This window comes from Sus scrofa, chromosome 5 (assembly GCF_000003025.6).
Source record: "Sus scrofa isolate TJ Tabasco breed Duroc chromosome 5, Sscrofa11.1, whole genome shotgun sequence".
NCBI lineage: Eukaryota > Metazoa > Chordata > Mammalia > Artiodactyla > Suidae > Sus > Sus scrofa.
In genome coordinates, this window is record NC_010447.5 from 62,406,725 (window position 1) to 62,424,441 (window position 17,717).

The following is a 17,717-nucleotide window of genomic DNA, read 5'->3' on the forward strand; positions in this document are numbered from 1 at the left end:
CAAAGAAAGGTCATTCTTACTAGAATGTAAATGTTATCCTCTGGAAATTCTTCAGAGCCTGTCAGAGTTTAGCCTTGAGGGTAATGAGGCAATCACTGAGAGCATCAACCCTTTCAGGAGAATCTGTGCCCAGCTGTGAACTCTATTTTGGGTGGAGCTTGTTTGCAAATAGCAGCCACATATAACACCTGGTAAATCTGAAATGTCTCAGAGAGCAGGCAGCAGGCAGGGAGAAACGATACCTGCGATTTACTCCTCGCTATGGAGAGAGACAGATTTCTTCATTCGCGTCTCATGCTGTTTCTCCTCTCCCTATTTTCTGCCAATGTCTCAGATTCTGCAAAACCGTAAGTCTCCCTCCAAGTCCCTTGCTCAAGAATCTGTTTTTTATTTCAGTCTCTCCCTGATATCTTTGCCTTGCCCTTCCTATGAAATGCTACCCTTCCATTCCTTAAGGTAACTTACAGTTATAATAGATTAATACATTTTTTTCATTCATGTACCCTACATTCTTGAAATAGTGTTTTTCATTGAGTCAATAACAGTCATAAATACAATAAGTAGTCACTAAGAAGCATGATTTGATTAGACACTGAAACCACAGACCTCACTTTCACAGATTTTTGTTTCAGATGGAAGATGCTGACTATAAAAATATTTAAGATGTACAGTTTGGAGTCATTTGAACTCATATTGTAGATTCTATGTGTACAGAAAGTAATAAAAGTGTTAAATTATATCATGAGCATATAATTTACAAAATTCCTACTGTGGAAAACTGACAAGCAATTCAATTTCTCTAACAAATAACTGTCTCAGAAAGAGAGGAGAGCAAGCCTACGGAATTAAAGAGATTGAAAAAGTATATCAATCAATCATAATGTATAAACCTAATTTTGATCTTGATTCCAAAGACAGTTTTTTGAAAAACATCATGACATTTTCACAAAAAAGTTATAAATGTGCACTGGCTGGATATTTGAATATTCATGATATTAAAATACTTTTGCTAAATGTTTATGTATAATAAAATAATGTGTGTGTTTTCTTTTCTTTTGGAAATACATGCTGAAATATTTATTTGCTTCAAAATGATAATAGGAAAGGTGAATTGGTGAAGAAAGTAGATGGGAATGTGGATGGGATGTAGGTAAGGCAAGAATGGACACAGATTGTTGGCCATTAGAACTGGGTATTGTGACTCTAGTAGTTTATTATGTTCATATAACACTGTGGATATATTTGGATTCATTACATTACTTTGTCTAATTTTATGTACGTTTGAAATTCTCCATCATAAAAACTTAAAAAAAAAACAATGAAAGTTACCAATAATTTACTATTGAATAAACATAATATATCAAAATACCTAGTTCATTTGTTTAAATACCTGATACACATAGAAGTATTTTACAAACCTTAACTAACTATATGAATTGAAAAATCAAGATTGTTAAATGGTTGGAATGCATGAGAAAAAAACCTAGAAAAATGGAAAAAAAAAAAAACATTGACAGAGAAATTGTGAAAAACAGAAATTAATAAAACAGAAGCCAACAAAATGATATAATTACAAAAACAAAAATCAGTATTCTAAACATTAATAACGTAGTAAATTGAAAGCCTAGCCGAAAAAAAGACAGTACCCTAGAAGAATGAAAATTGTACAAATTATCAAAACTAACATTAGATTATTTTGAAAAATTGAATAAACCAGTGACCTTAAAAGAAAGTGAATTAAGAGTAAAGAGTATTCCTTCACTTACAGAAGACTTGTAAAAATAATTTTGTATTTTACCGAAAAGCTTTACCAAGCTTTCAAGGAAATGATAATCCCTATCCTAAAAAGGCTATTGAGAAAACAGAAGAAGAATACCCATACAATCACTTTAGAGTTTAATATCAGAGATGCTGTTTGGGAAAGATCCTTAGCATTCTCCTTACTTGCTGCAAATAATAATAAATCCTTCCTTTTTCCAAAAAAAAAAAAAGAGTTTAATATCATAAGGATTATAATAAAGAGAAGAAAATTAAATATCAGTCTCACTTATGAACATAAAAGTAAAATGCAAAAGAAAATATTGCCAATTTTTTCCAGTTGTGTATTTAGTTGATTTTACATGAGCTGCTATAACAGCTCTAAACTCAGTGAAACTCTAAAACTCAGTGAAAAAGCACAGTAACCCAAGCAGATGGAGGCTTTGTCATTTTCAGTGTGTCACTTCTAAAGCATACTCATCCAGCAAGCAAAGAATAAAAGAAAGTGAAGGTGCCCATAGGAAGTTTAAATATGCCAAACCTGGATATGATGTACATCACATTTACTTATACTCCATTAGCCAGAATTCAGTCACATGATGAGACAGTCAATCAGTGTATTCAGGAGGAAAGGGAAAGAAATTTGGTGTAGAACTAGCCAGTCTCTACTACAAGTCAAGTAGCTATGTGTTCCAGGTATAAATCTAGAATGCAATGAATTAAAACAACAATTTATTGTTTTTCTCTTGTGGTTCTATGGTTTGGCTGGGTTCACTCTACAGGGCAGTATTCACTTTGGTTCTCCCTTGCAGTTGATGTTAGATGTTGACTAGCGCTACGGTCCTCTGAAGATTCAGCTGGACTAGGTGTCCAAAATAGCTCCCCATGGAGCACATAGTTCATGCTGGCCATCCCCTGGTGGCTTATCTAGAAATGTTGACCAGAGTGTCAACACACATCCTTTCCAGATAGTTCAGGAGTCTCACAGCATGCAGCAGGATTCCGAAACAGAGGGTCCCAAGTACAAGCATTCCAGGGAACTAAGGCAGAAACTGAAAAGTCTCCTAGGACCTAGCCTTGGAAGTCACTTAGTATCACTTCCATTGTTGACCTGTTTCCAAAAGCAAGTAATAGGTAGGGCAAGGTCGAATTCAAGGGGAGGGAATTATATAAGGCCATGAAGGAAGGCATGGTTTATTGAGGAATCACCTCTAGCCATGCTGCCTTCCAATATTTGATGCTTGGCATATAATGACAATAGCCTCAGGCTTAAAATCCAGGATCTTGTCATGTAAATTAGGTCCAAGTACAGATGAGACTCGCTGGGGTCATCTACCTTAACTGCAGTTCCTCAAGCATAGTTTATACCCATCTGAAGACCTGTATATAGATCACTGCCCCTGGTTCCTGTCACAGAGGTCCCAACCCTTGTAATATCCTAAGTGATAAGAGTACTAGGAGTTATCTTTTGTTCAAATATTTGGTCTTTGACCCTAGTTCCTGATACAAAGTTCCTAAATTCATTGCAATCTTTTAGGTGATAGGAGGTCTTTTCTTCTAATGAGGCAACTTTGGGTGGGCTCCTGGATAGCTTCAGGGTGCAGGCTGGTCACCAGAAAGAGCAAGCCATGAGTAGAATCTATTCTGCCCAAAACAATGGCTTCAAGCTCTACACCTCAATGTTCTGGGCTGCTGTGCCCTCTGCTGTTTCAACCTCATGTCTGTATAATTCTTCATTCAGTTGGGTTGATTTACAAAAACCATCTCCATCAACCTGATGGCGTCATCTCTCATTTACAGTCTTACTGTGGATCTCCGTCTCTGTTTTCAGCATCCTGTAAATGGGCCATTAGGAAAAGGAAAGGAGCGAAATTGACATTCGCTTGATTCAGAAGCCCACTTTTGTTTCAAGTCTGTACTTTTGGTCACAGACTTCTCAACATACTTGTGAAGGAATTTTGTCCATTCATTTTTTAATTTTACATGAGTTTTCTTTTCTTCTCTCTTTTTTTTAGTAGGAAAATCAAATACTGATGTGATTTTATATTTGCATGGCATTTTAAACACCTCAGAGATCTTTCCATACATCTCACTTTATCTAAAATGTTCCAGAAAAAAAGCCAGAAGCCATGTGAGAAACCATTCTCTTTGGCCTTACTGTAGCCCACTATCACAAGGCACAGTGTTTCACAATGGGAAACTTGGCAAAAATCTTTGAGGATGATCCAACAGATCTGAATTAGAATGTGAGAAAGAATTTTGTACAAAACAAGAGATTTCTCAATCACAGGAATTACACAGGCCAACAGGATGGAAGGCAGGAGGTCAGGTCAGCCAGAAGTCTAAGAATTCTCTTCCTAATCCAGACCACTTTTCGATTCCATCTTCATTTTTTCTAGAGAGAAGAAACTGCGTACTAATCACTTCCCTCAAATGATGCATATAGTACTACTTATTACTATGCATTTTGATCCCTTTCTCATGATATCAAGTACTGCTGACTCATTTTTTTTCATAAGGGATGGTGGAAAGATAAAACAGAGATCAGCACATTTTCCTAACATCTCACTGCTCCAAGAAAGCAAGTTTAGTTTCAATGCTGGTACTCTTTATTGAATCCTCGGATTAAAATTCCAGATTTCCTTTACTTAAAAAACTAAATACACAACTACATGTGATCCAGCAATCCCACTCCTGAGAAAGCCATAATTCCAAAAGATATATGTACCCCAATGTTCATTGAAGGACTATTCACAATAGTCAAGACATGGAAACAACCTAAATGTCTGACAGAGGAATAGATATAGAAGGTGTTGCGTGTGTGTATATACACACACATATACATACATATATATACACACATATATATGTATATATACACACTATGGATTATAACTCAGCCATAAAAAAGAATGAAATAAAGTCATTTGCAGCAATGTGGATGGAACTAGAGATTGTCATACTGAGTGAAGTACGTCAAACAGAGGAAGACAAACATCATATGGCATCACTTATTGTGGGATCTAATAAAAAAGATATGAAGGAACTTATTTCTAAGACAAACTCACAGATTTCAAAACCAATCTTATGGTTACCGTAGAGGAAACCATGGGAGAGAGAGAGGAATTAGGAGAATGGGAATAATACATACACACTACTGTATAAAATTGATGATTAATAAGAACCTATGGTAATTTGAGGGAAACCTACTCAATAGTTTGTAATAACCTATATAGGAAAAAAAAGAATGGACATATGTATGTGTATAACTGATTCAGTTTGTTGTGCACCTGAAACTAAGGCAACAGTGTAAGTCAACTATACTCCAATAAAAATTTTTTTAAATTAAAAATAATTTCCAGATTTCCAGAACTATACTTTTGCTTGTAAAAACAGAATATTTATATGTGTGGGTAGTAATGGCATTATTGAATAAGGACCAAAGAAGAAATTGGGAGATGAGTAATTTTATTCACTGTTGTATAAGAAAATCCTAACCTAGGTGCCTAGCAACAGAATCTCTACATGTTTTTATTCAATTATGTGAGGTTATGGAGATATGGAGATTCCCATGTGAAAATGGAAATTTCCCAAATAATATCAAGACCAGCCTGCTCTTCCCCCTCCCTTTATCTTTTTTCTTTATTCCCCAAAAAAGTTCACACAAACAAACCTTAACTGAACCTACACATGCTCACTTTTCTTTTCCCCAAAAACAAGATACCTCTGTTTTCCCAGCACTTTCCCTTTCCTAATATGGAAGAATAATTTACTAAAATATTAACAAGTGTTTTGGTTTCACTGCTGCAAAGGATTTAGAAGGAATGTGATCTGTGCTGATTCTTATCCTCTGGTATTTTCTCTTCCCTTTTTCAAAAGTGGAGCCAAGTTCTTGTGTTCTTTTTGCCTTAAGAATTTTCAAGGTTAGAAACAGAGGGTGCTTAACGATAACTTTGTGAAAGCCCTGGCTACTTGGGCAAATTACATGCTCCTGAGGAAAAGGAAAAAGAAGCCTTTTGCAGGGAGGTTAGAGGAGAAGCCCCACTGGAAGGAAATATTCAAAACCAGGAGGTGGGTGGAGGTTTATGGGACCCAGGACAGTGGGTACCTGGGGTCCCCTGCATTATTGTATCCAGGGTAAAAGGCAGTATCTCTAAATGACTGTGTGAGGTAGACTCTAGGTCACAGAGCTCCCAGTCTCAGGAAATAGTCTTTTGTCCAAATACAGCATAGAGGCAGCCAAGCAGCCAGACCTCCAAGTGGCTGAGAGGTTGGACAATGGCATGGCCATATCAGGAGTGATCAGTTTCAAGCAAAGACTAAAGCAACTTCCCAAATATTTTGCTCCACAGACCCTCACATGGGGAAAGCTCTAACAAAAACTAAGATTAATTCTCACTAGGAATCTTAGAAGAATGGGAACAGAGTCAGATTTAAGTCAAACTAAAGAAAATGAAGCAATGTTATATTGAATTGAAGTATAAATGACCTATAATACTATGTTGGTTCCAGATGCACAACCTAGTGACTTGATATTTCTATGTATAACAAAATGATCACCATGATAAGTCCACTTACCATCTGCCACCAAAAAAAGTTATTACCATATTATTGATGATATTCCCTATGTTTTACATTTAACCTTCATGACCCATTTCATTTTCTAAGTAGAAGATTGTACTTCCTAATCTCCCACACCTATTTCACTAATTCCCCACACCCTTCCCCCATGGCAATCATCTGTTCTCTATATCTATGAATCTGTTTCCAATTTGTTATATTTGTTCCTTGTTTTTCAGATTCCACATGAAAGTGAAATCACATGGTATTTGCTTTTCTCTGTCTACCTTATTTCACTTAGCGTAATATCCTCTAGGTCCATGCATGCTGTGACAAATGGCAAGATTTCATTCTTTTGTATGGCTGAGTAATATTCTATTGTACATGTATACCACATCCTCTTTATCCATCCATTTGTCAGTGGACACCTAGGTCGCTTCCATATCTTGGCTACTGTAAATAGTGCTACAATAAACAGAGGGGTGCATATATCTTTTCAAATTAGTATTCTTGTTTTCTTCAGTTAAATACCCAGGAATGGAATTGCTGGATCTTATGGTAATTCTATTTTTAATTTTTTGAAGAATCACCACACTATCTTCCATAGTGGCTGTACCAGTTTACATTCCTGTCAGTCCCAGAAGATTCCCTCTTCTCCACATCCTCACCAAGACTTGTAATTTTCCTTTTGATAATTGCCATTTTGACAGGTGGAAGATGATAGCTCACTGTGAGCGCCTCCATCCCCGCCATGTATTCTCTAAAGTAACCATCTTTAAAGTGATCCTCTAAATATTTAAAATAGTACTCATCTCAGTCATAACAAGAGACAAAACTTTGCAATAGCCTAGGGGCCCTACCTGATCTGTGTCCCATCCTCCTCCTCCTACCCTCTGACTTATATCCTGCTCTCTTCCCCTCAGTCATTCCATTCCAGCCTTACTAGCCTCCTTACTCTTTCTCAAACACACCTGGACACACTTCCATTTATGCAATTTGCATGTTTCACACCTTCACTTCCTTGAAGTCTTTGTTTAAGTGTCGTCTTTAAGGAGGATGCTCTAACCACACCACATACATTTATATATATATGTATATGTATGTATATGTATACACACACACACACACACACACACACGTTTGCATGCATGCATGTGCACACACAGGCACACTCACTCCTTATCCACTTTATCCTGTTTTATTTTTCTCTACTGCATTAACCACCATACACACACACACACACACACACACACACACACATATCCAGTTTACAATTTTTCTCTCTCCACAAGAATAAAGTGCCATAAGAATAGGGATTTTGTTTTACTTACTGATGTATCTTCAGACTCAGAACAACCCCTGGGACATAGTAGGCACCCAATAAATACATGCTGAAGTTAATACTGCTTGAGTTCGAATACTGACTTTAATACGTATAACCCGCGTAATTGTCAACTCAGATAGTTCAATTTTCTCATCTAAAAAGTAGAGGTAGTAATGGTAGGAACTTTGTGGTGCTGTTTTAAAAAAATTACATAATTCACATAAGGAATTTAGCACAGGAAGCCTCAGTAAATTTAGCTAAAATTAATTAAAAGAAAATGCACACACACACAAAACCATTTATCATTATACTCATGCCCCCTGGCAGGGGCAGTATCTATGCCCCACTAAGAAACATAGGGTATGCCTTAGGCATTTAGGTGGAAAAGGCTGGATTCTGTAAAATCCCGAAAATAGATTGATTTGACTATCTGATTTCTACCTGTTAGAACAAATAACACAATGAAGACTGCCACCACCAAATATACATGGCCTCGTGAAATGCCCAATTAAAATTACAAATAGCAGAAAAATATGTGGAAAACAAAATAAGGAAAAAGAAAGGGCACAAATATAAGACTAAAAATTGTGACAGATATTAAATCAATTATATCAATAATTACATTAAAAGTCAATAGTCTAAGTATCCAATTAAAGGACAGGATTGTCAGAGTGGATCCAAAAACACTATCAACTCTACGTTGCCTTCAAGGAACCCACTTCAAACACAAAAAAAAAAAAAAAAAAAAAAAAAAAAAAAAAAAAAAAAAAAAAAAAAAAAAAAAAAAAAAGACATATATTAATTCAAGCCAAAAGGAGGAAAAAAAATACCAAGCTAACACTAATCAAAAAAAAAAAAAAAAAGCAAGGGTATTTATATTAATTTCCAGACAAAACAGACATCAGATCCAGGAAAATTATCAGGGATAAAGAGGGGCATTACAGTATAATAAAAGAATCAATTCTCCAATAAAACATAAGAATTCTTAGTGTACACATGCTTAACAACAGAGCATCAAAATATATGAGGGGAAAACAGATAGATCTTCAAAAAGAAATAGATGAATCTACTAAAACAGTCGGAGATTTTTAACAACCCTCTGTTAGAAATGAACAGTGACAGCTGACAGAAAATCAGTAAAGATGTCGCACCATCAATCAACTGCATATAATTGACATGCGCAGACTACTTAGTCCAAAATCAGAAGAATACACATTTTTCTCAGGTCACATGGAACATTTATTAAAAGAGATCATATTCTGGTCCATAAAATACATCTTAACAATTTAAAACAATAAAAACAGCACAATATCTGTTCTTATAACAAAATGTAATTAAACTAGAAGTTAATAACTGAAAAAGAGCTTGAACATCGCCCCAAAAACTTGGAGACTTAAGAACATATTTCTCTTTTTTGCCTTTTTTTAGGGCCACACCCAAGGCACATGGAGGTTCACAGGCTAGGAGTCGAATCAGAGCTGTAGCTGCCGGCCTACATTACAGCCACAGTAACACAGGATCCGAGCCATGTCTGCAACCTACACTACAGCTCATGGCAATGCTGGATCCTTAACCCACTGAGCAAGGCCAGGGATTGAACCCATGTCCTCATGAATACTAGTCAAGTTTGTTAACCACTGAGCCATGATGGGAACTCCTTAAGAACATATTTCTAACTGACATATGAGTCGAAGAAGTATCAAGAAAATTTTAAAATATTTGAACTAATTGAAAATAAAAATACAAAATAAAGTACACAAAATACAAAAATATATATATATAATACAAGATAAAAATAACAAGGTTTGTAGGACACAGCAAAGACAGTGTTTAGAGGGAAAATCATAGCCTTGAGTGCATACATTAAAAAGGAATAAACGTCTAAAATCAATAATCTAAGCTTTTATACTAGGGAACTAGAAAAAGAAGAATGGATTAAATCCAAAGCAAGCATAAGAAAAATATTTTTTAAATTAGGGCAGAAATCTATGAAATTGAAAAGAGAAGGAGTTCCCATCATGGCTTATTTTATAATAACTATAAATGAAGTATAACCTTTAAAATTTTTGAATCACTATAATGTAGACCTGTGATTTATACAACATTGTATAGCAACTATACTTTAATTTAAAAGAAATCTGGAGTTCCCATCATGGCTCAATGTTAAGGAGCCTGACTCGTATCCATGAGGACGCAGTTTCAATTCCTGGCCTCACTCAGTGGGTTAAGGATCCAGCGTTGCCATGAGCTGTGGTGTAGGTTGCAGATGCAGTAGGGATGTGGCATGTTGCTGTGGCTGTGGCATAGGTCAGTGGCTACAGTTCCAATTCAACCCCTAGGCTGGGAACTTCCATATGCCACAGTATATGGAATTTTCTACAATCTCTTCCAAAAGATAGAAGAGAAATACTTTCTAACTCAGTTTATGAAACCAGCATTAACCAAATACTAAAACTGTACCAAGACAACATGGGAAAAGAAAACTACAAACCAATATCTCCATGAGCATAAAAATCTTGAAGAAAAAAAAAAAAAAAAAAAAAGGAGTGAAGCAGATCCAACAATGTATAAAAGAATGGTACACTATGACCATGTGGGATTTATCCCAGTTATGCAAGTCTGTTTCAATATTTGAAACCCAATTAATGTAATCCATCATATCAACAGGCTAAAGAATAAATTGATATTATATGATTATATCGATAGATGCAGAAAAAACATTTGACAAAATCCAATATCTAAAAAAAAAAAAAAAAACTCTCAGCAAACTATGCATAGAGAAGAACTTCCCCAACATGATATTTAAAAAAGCTTACTAAAAATCTGCAACTAACATCACACTTAATGGTGAGAAACTAGAACTATCCCACTAAGAACAGGAACAAGGGAAGAATATCCCTATTCATCATCCATTTCCAACATCACACTAGAAGTCCTAACTAATGCAATAAGACAATAAAAGAAGATAAAATCACACCAATTGGAAAAAAAAATAAAATTTGCTTCGTTCAAAGACAATATGATTGCCTATGAAGCTATCTGAAAGAATTGACCAAAAAAAAAAAAAAAAGATTCCTGTGACTAATAAGTGGTAAGAATAAGGTTGCAGGATACAAGGTTAAGATAAAAAGTCAACTGCTCTCCTATATACTAGCAGTGAGCAAGAAAATTTGAAATTAAAAACACAATATCATTTACATTAACATCCCCCCAAATGAAAAACTTAGCTATAAACCTGACAAAATACATACAAAACCTGTAAGAGGAAAATTTATAGAACTCTGATGAAAGAAATCAGAGAAGAATTAAATTAATAGATTTTCCATGTTCGTGAATAGGAAGACTCAATATTGTCAAGTTGATAGTTCTCTCCAGTTGATCTATACACTCAATGCAACCCCAGTCAAAATCGTAGCAAGTTACTTTGTGGTTATCAACAAACCTATCCTAAAATTTAATATGGAAAGGCAAAAGACCCAACACAACATTTAAAGAACAGAACAAAGTTGAAGGGTAAATGCTCCCCAACTTTGAGACTTATAATGCTACAGTAATCAGAGGGGTTTTGGTATAAAAAAGAAACATATGATCACTGGAACAAAATAGAGAGCCCAGAAATTGAGCCACATAAGTATCGTCAACTGATGTTTGACAAAGTAATAAAGGCAATACAATGGAGCAAAGATAATCTTTTCGACAAGTGACGCTAGAGCAATTGAACATCCACATACAAAAGAAAGAGAAAGAAAGAAAGAAAGAAAGAAAGAAAGAAAGAAAGAAAGAAAGAAAGAAAGAAAGAAAGAAAGAAAGAAAAGAAAGAAAAAGAAAGAAAGAAAGAAAGTTCCCATCATGGCTCAGTGGTTAGCAAATCTGACTAGGAACCATGAGGTTGTGGGTTGGATCCCTGGCCTTGCTCAGTGGGTTAAGGATCTGGCGTTGCTGTGAGCTGTGTAGGCCGGTGGCTACAGCTCCGATTGGACCCCTAGCTGGGAACCTCCATGTGCTGCTGGAGCGGCCCAAGAAATGGCAAAAAGACAAAAAAAAAAAAAGTAAGGGATCTAGACACAGACCTTACATGCTTCATAAAAATTAACTTGAAATGTAGCATAGACTTAAATGTAAAGTACAAACATATAAAAACCTAAAAGACAACATAAGAGAAAATCTAGATGATGTTGGTCATGGTGATAACTTTTTAATTTTATTTTTAGTGTTATAATTGTATGTTATTTAACTAACATAAATCAAGTGAAAAATATAAAAATAAAGCATCCCTTCAACAGAGCTGGTAATGACTTTTTTAGACACAACACCAAAGGCACTATCTATGAAGAAATAATTGATAAGCTGAACTCCGATACCATTAAAAACCTGCCTTGTGAACGACTTTATCAAGAAAATGAGACGACAAGCCACAGACTGGCTTTTCTATTTATTTTAACTAGATACTAATTAAGCAACCCTGAAGGAATTGAACTTAATTCCCTCACAGAATGAATAGCATTTTACCAAGATAATCTTATCTCTCTAGGCTTGTCAGTTTATTTTTACTTAATTCCTTAATTTTGCTTATTTTATAAACAGTACATGTGTGCTAAAGTAAATTTGGGAAATGTCACAACCACATAAGTAAAAATCAGCTCTCTACCCTTTCCTTCATTTTCTGAGTAATTCAGTCCAACACCACTAGATGGGGCTAGATCAGATGTATGTCATATTGAGTTGAAGACCATTAAGATAGGAGACAGTGGGGTGTACCACTCTGACAAAGGAGGGTAGCCTACTCAGAAGGTAGCATTTGCTCTGTCAGCCAGAGCAAAACGAGGAGGGGGTTCTTATAGAGGGGCAGTTTATGTGTGGGACATCAGGAGCCAAATGGAATATGTACGAGTTTATATATGTATATACATATGTATACATATATATATATATATGTTTAAACATAACTCTCTAGCTCTATTTGCACATAGGAGTAGTGACACCCCCAAAATAATGGGCATGTCCACAGCTCAGTTCTTGATTTCTAAGGTCAGTTGCTAAAAAAAATAAAAATAAATCCTTAGAGAAATATTGATTTCAGGTCTAGAGAAGGAAAATTATTAGATGAGCCTGAAATATTTTGGACCAGAAGATAAATAATTGCTCAAGAATGATCAGGATATGTCAAAAGGACTCAGAAGCCAATTTAAACGGAATTTTATTGGCCAAAGCTGGGATAATTTGAGCCTCAAAATAAAGAATGGAATACAGATGATAATCCATTCAATAAAATAGGAAAACATGACTCTATACTGACAAAACAAATAAGCACATTGAAATTTTGATGAGAAGTAGGACATTTAAATGGTCCGAGCACCTCTCCATAAAATATTTATTAATTACAAAGGAAAACAATAAACTTATAGATCAGAAGTCTGGCACATATCACCTTAATCAAGTGATCGGATTTAACATCACCAAAAATGGAAGAAAATGAAATATATGCCAACTGATAGGTTACAATAAGAACACAGCATCACCCTGGGGTATTCCTCCTGAAGATGTAGATGCCTTCTGGACATCTCTACCTGCATATCTTATAAACACACGAAACTCTGTGCCCTCCTCCTCACTTTGCCTCATAGTTCATAGAAATATGAACTATCTTGGCAATGGGATTGTCAACAATCAGCTAAGTCTCCTCTCCCTTCATTCTAAACCCTAATCTGAAGCACCATGATCTCCCACCACGGCAAGAACAATCTTTCTGTGTGACAGCAGCATCATGGTGGTGTGAGATGCTCTCTTTGTCTCTCTCCTTCACTCTACAACCAGGAAAACATACACAACTCAACAAAGATACCTCTGCCCAACATACCAGGACTTCAGAGAATTCCAAACATCTGAACACCTAAAGGTGAGTGGACTGGGACAGGTAGAGGAGGGAGAGCCAGGAGAAGCCTGGAGGCAGTGTCTGCTATCCTGGACCAACAACCTGAGTGGCTGAGCCCAAAGCCCCAGACAACCTGGTAACATCAGGGGAGGAAGTGCACAGGACACTGGCCTTCATGCTGCAGGGGTGGCCACAGCCACAGGAATTGGACAGCAAGGGCAGCAGGGCCTGTCACCCTGTCCCTCCAGCCACAGACATTCCTGAAACTCTAGCCCTCCCCCACCACAGTTTCAGTGTGCATGAACCCAACAAACTCATTCATGGCAGAGACACATATGACCCTGGATCCTCCCCCTCCTCCTCCCCTTACAGCACCAGAGCCTACAACCCAGGAGGCTCTGGATATGGCAGAGGCACCTGCCGTCCTGGTGCTCCAGGTGGTGATACTAGTGACACCACCAGCAGCAAGGCACAATGATCCTGGAGGCACAATCGATGGCAACTGGGACCCAGGGCAGCACCTCTGACAAAGGCAATGGGGGTGGAAAGTGACGATTCTCAAATATAAATGGAAGTAGTTCCGGCAAGAAGACCCAAACACTTGTGCTATCGTGCACCCATTCAATCTGTTGAATGTTTCTAATCAAGTTAAAAATAAAAAGTTTTATCTAGAGAAGAAAGGCGTTTGCTACTTCAAATATGCTGGCAGAGGAACAGCTCATCCAGAACCATGAATAACCACGGTAACATATCACAAAATGAAAATCTAACTGACAGAATTCAAAATAGCTGTTATGAAGAAGCTCAAGGAGCTACAAAGAAATTCAGAAAGGCAGTTCCATGAGCCCAGGAATAACATTAATGAACAGGGGAAACACTTTACCAAACAGATTGAAATTCTATAACTATAGGCAAAGAGAAACTAGAGACAACTCAATAAATAAGATGACGAATGCATTAGAAAGCATTGAAAATAGAGCAGACCATATGCAAGAGAGAATCAGTAAGTTAGAAGATAGAAATCTAGATATGGTACAAGGGGAAGAGAAGAGAGAAGTAAGATCTTTAAAAAAAAAACAAAGAGTTCCCGTCATGGCGCAGTGGTTAACGAATCCGACTAGGAACCATGAGGTTGCGGGTTCGGACCCTGCCCTTGCTCAGTGGGTTAACGATCCGGCGTTGCCCTGAGCTGTGGTGTAGGTTGCAGACGCGGCTCGGATCCCACGTTGCTGTGGCTCTGGCATAGGCTGGCGGCTACAGCTCCGATTGGACCCCTAGCCTGGGAACCTCCATATGCTGCGGGAGCGGCCCAAAAAATGGCAAAAGGCAAAAAATAATAATAATAAAAAAATAAAGAAATTTTATGAGAATTACCCAACTCTAGTTCTCTTATATTTTCCAAGTATGAAATTATCTCCTGTTCAAATACTGATTTTACTTTTTCCTCATAATCAATACGTATTTTATTTTATTTGTATTGGCTGAAATCTATAGAAAAAACTTGAGTAGTAGAGATCGCCTTTTTGTCTTATTTCTGACTCACTGTAAGTACTTTAATGTTTTCTTATTAAGCATGGCACACCTCTCTGGGGATTGTCAAATGCCCTTCCTACGTTTATGGGAATAAAATGCATTTGATCATGGCATAATATGAGTAATTCTTGGGTGTGCTGCTGGATTACATTTACTAACTTTTCATTTAAGACATTTTATCAGTATTCATAAGTGACATTAGTCTCTTTGCGTTACCTTTGCAAGGTCTAGATACCAATGCTATACTCAGTTCATGAAAAGAACTTTGAGTTCCTTGTTTTCCTGGTACTCAGAAACAATTTTGATTTTATTGGAATTGTCACTGGTAATTTGCCATAAAAAATTGCTCCAGCAGTGCCGACTGTCATGTTTGTTGAAGTAGTGTTCAGGCTCCAATGGTCAGTGTTTTGTTTAGTCAACATTTTACACCCACTCGAGTTCACAAAGAAAGAATCCATTGCATTTCTGGGAAGAGTTATTCACTGTGAATTCAGTGTGTGTGCAATAAATATTATGGATGGAGAGATGGAAATAAAGGAAAGGAATAAATTACTGATAGCATGGGAGGATGAGGTGGCCATTGTCTAATGTAGTATTGGTAAAGAATCTAAAGAAATCACATCTTTATTTTTAAAAATATAGGGAAATGTGAGTCATGTAGTTGTCAGTAAATTCATAGCTTAGTTTACAATCAAATTACTACGCCTAGGATGGTGATAAATACATCTTAACTTGGAAAATGTTCTCTAATAAAACATTTCAAGTTCTTACTACTTAGTTTTTTCAGCTCTATGTGTTCTGTCAGTGACTAAACACACAAAAGGAAGTGCTTATCAGTTTTGCAAATGACAGTGCTGGGAAAGACAACTCTGTGGACACTGGAATCACACTTGAAAAACTGAAAATAAAGACCAACATTTGCCAACAGAGTATTCTTTTATACATAAATTTTAGTCATTTATTCTTTCAGCAGTTATTTATTGAGCACCTAATATGAAGATCTGGGCATCGATATGTATATATACGATATAAATTGTGTGTGTATGTGTAATATCACATAGGTACCTGCAATATATCTTATGTCATACAATCATTTATATTTATATATAATGTTATATGGTCACATATATATATATATGTAACAGAATATGTGTAACAGAAAATGCTATGGGCATCTATCTAGAAAAAAACATTACTTGAGAAGATACATGCACCCCAATGTTCACTGAAGCACTATTTACAATAGCCGAGACATGGAAACAACCTAAATGCCCATGGATAGAGGAATGGATAAAGAAAATGTGGTACATATATAGAATGGAATATTACTCGGCCATAACAAAGAATGAAATAACGCCCTTTGCAGCAACACGGATGGACCTAGAAATTATCCTACTAAGTGAAGTTAGTCAGACAGTGAAAGACAAACATCATATGATATCACTGTTTTGCAAATAAGAAAAACAGAAACAGACTCACAGACTTTGAAAACAAATGTATGGTTACCAAAGCGGAGAGGTGGGGGGCAGGGGCAGGGATGGACTGGGAGTTTGGGATTGGCATACGCACAGTGCACACTGTGGTAGAGGGAATGATTGGCCAGTGGGGACTTGCTGTACTGCACAGAGAACTCTGCCCAATGTTCTGTGATAATCTACATGAGAAAAGAATCTGAAAGAGAATGGATGCATGTATATGTATAACTGAATCACTTTGCGGTGCAGCAGAAATTATTGCAATGTTGTAAATCAGCTCTACTTCAATAAAACTCTTAAAAAAAAAAGAAATGTGCTATGAAGATAAAAAGCAGGGTAAGGAAACAGAGGACACTATGTAGGGGACTACTATTCTGGCAGAGTGGTCAAGAAGGGCCTTTGTGAGAAGGCCGTGGAACAGAGAAATGAATGAAGTGGAAGAGAAAGCCATATGCACATCCCAAGTGCCCAGGAAGAGAAAACAGGGAGTGCAAAGTCCTGAGGCAAAAACGGGACTTGTGTATTCTAGGAATAGGAAAGAGACCAGTGTGACCACAGCAGACTGATTAGGGCAGAGCCAAGCCATGAAAGACGAGATCAGGAGTTCCCACTGTGGAACAATGGGTTAAGGATCTGGTGTCTCTGTGGTGGCACGGGTTCGATCCATGACCCATCTCAGTGGGTTAAAGAATCTGGTGTTGCTGCAGTTGTGGCGTAGGTAGCAGCTGCGGCTCAGATTCAGTCCCTGGCCTGGGAACTTCCATATGCTGCAGATGATGGCATTTAAAAAAAAAAAAAAAAAAAAAAAAGGATGAAATCAGACCATGGGAGGGAATAGCAAAGTCCTGTAGGGTCTTGTAGGCTTTGGTAAACATTTTGGAATTATTTTCAGGATCATGGAGCACTGTTAGAAAAGTTTCCCAGGGGATGGCATAATTAGATTTTTATTTTGGAGGATTTATTTTGGCTTTTGTGAGAGAATGTATTAAAAGAGATCAGTGGAGTTCCCGTCGTGGCGCAGCGGTTAACGAATCTGACTAGGAACCATGAGGTTGCGGGTTCGATCCTGGCCTTGCTCAGTGGGTTAACGATCCGGCATTGCCATGAGCTGTGGTGTAGGTCGCAGACGCAGCTCAGATCCCGCGTTGCTATGGCTCTGGTGTAGGCTGGCAGCTACAGCTCCGATGAGACCCCT

General features: G+C 37.0%; 1 protein-coding gene across 1 annotated transcript in view; it reads left to right on the forward strand.

Annotated features, from left to right (window-relative positions):
* The window catches only part of A2M (alpha-2-macroglobulin), a 76,763-nt gene continuing 59,249 nt past the window's right edge, over positions 204-17,717 (forward strand). The window contains exon 1 of the mRNA XM_021092376.1: positions 204-347. Coding sequence (XP_020948035.1) covers positions 262-347 — 86 coding nt within the window. The 5' untranslated portion in view covers positions 204-261. The remainder of the gene's footprint in view (positions 348-17,717) is intronic.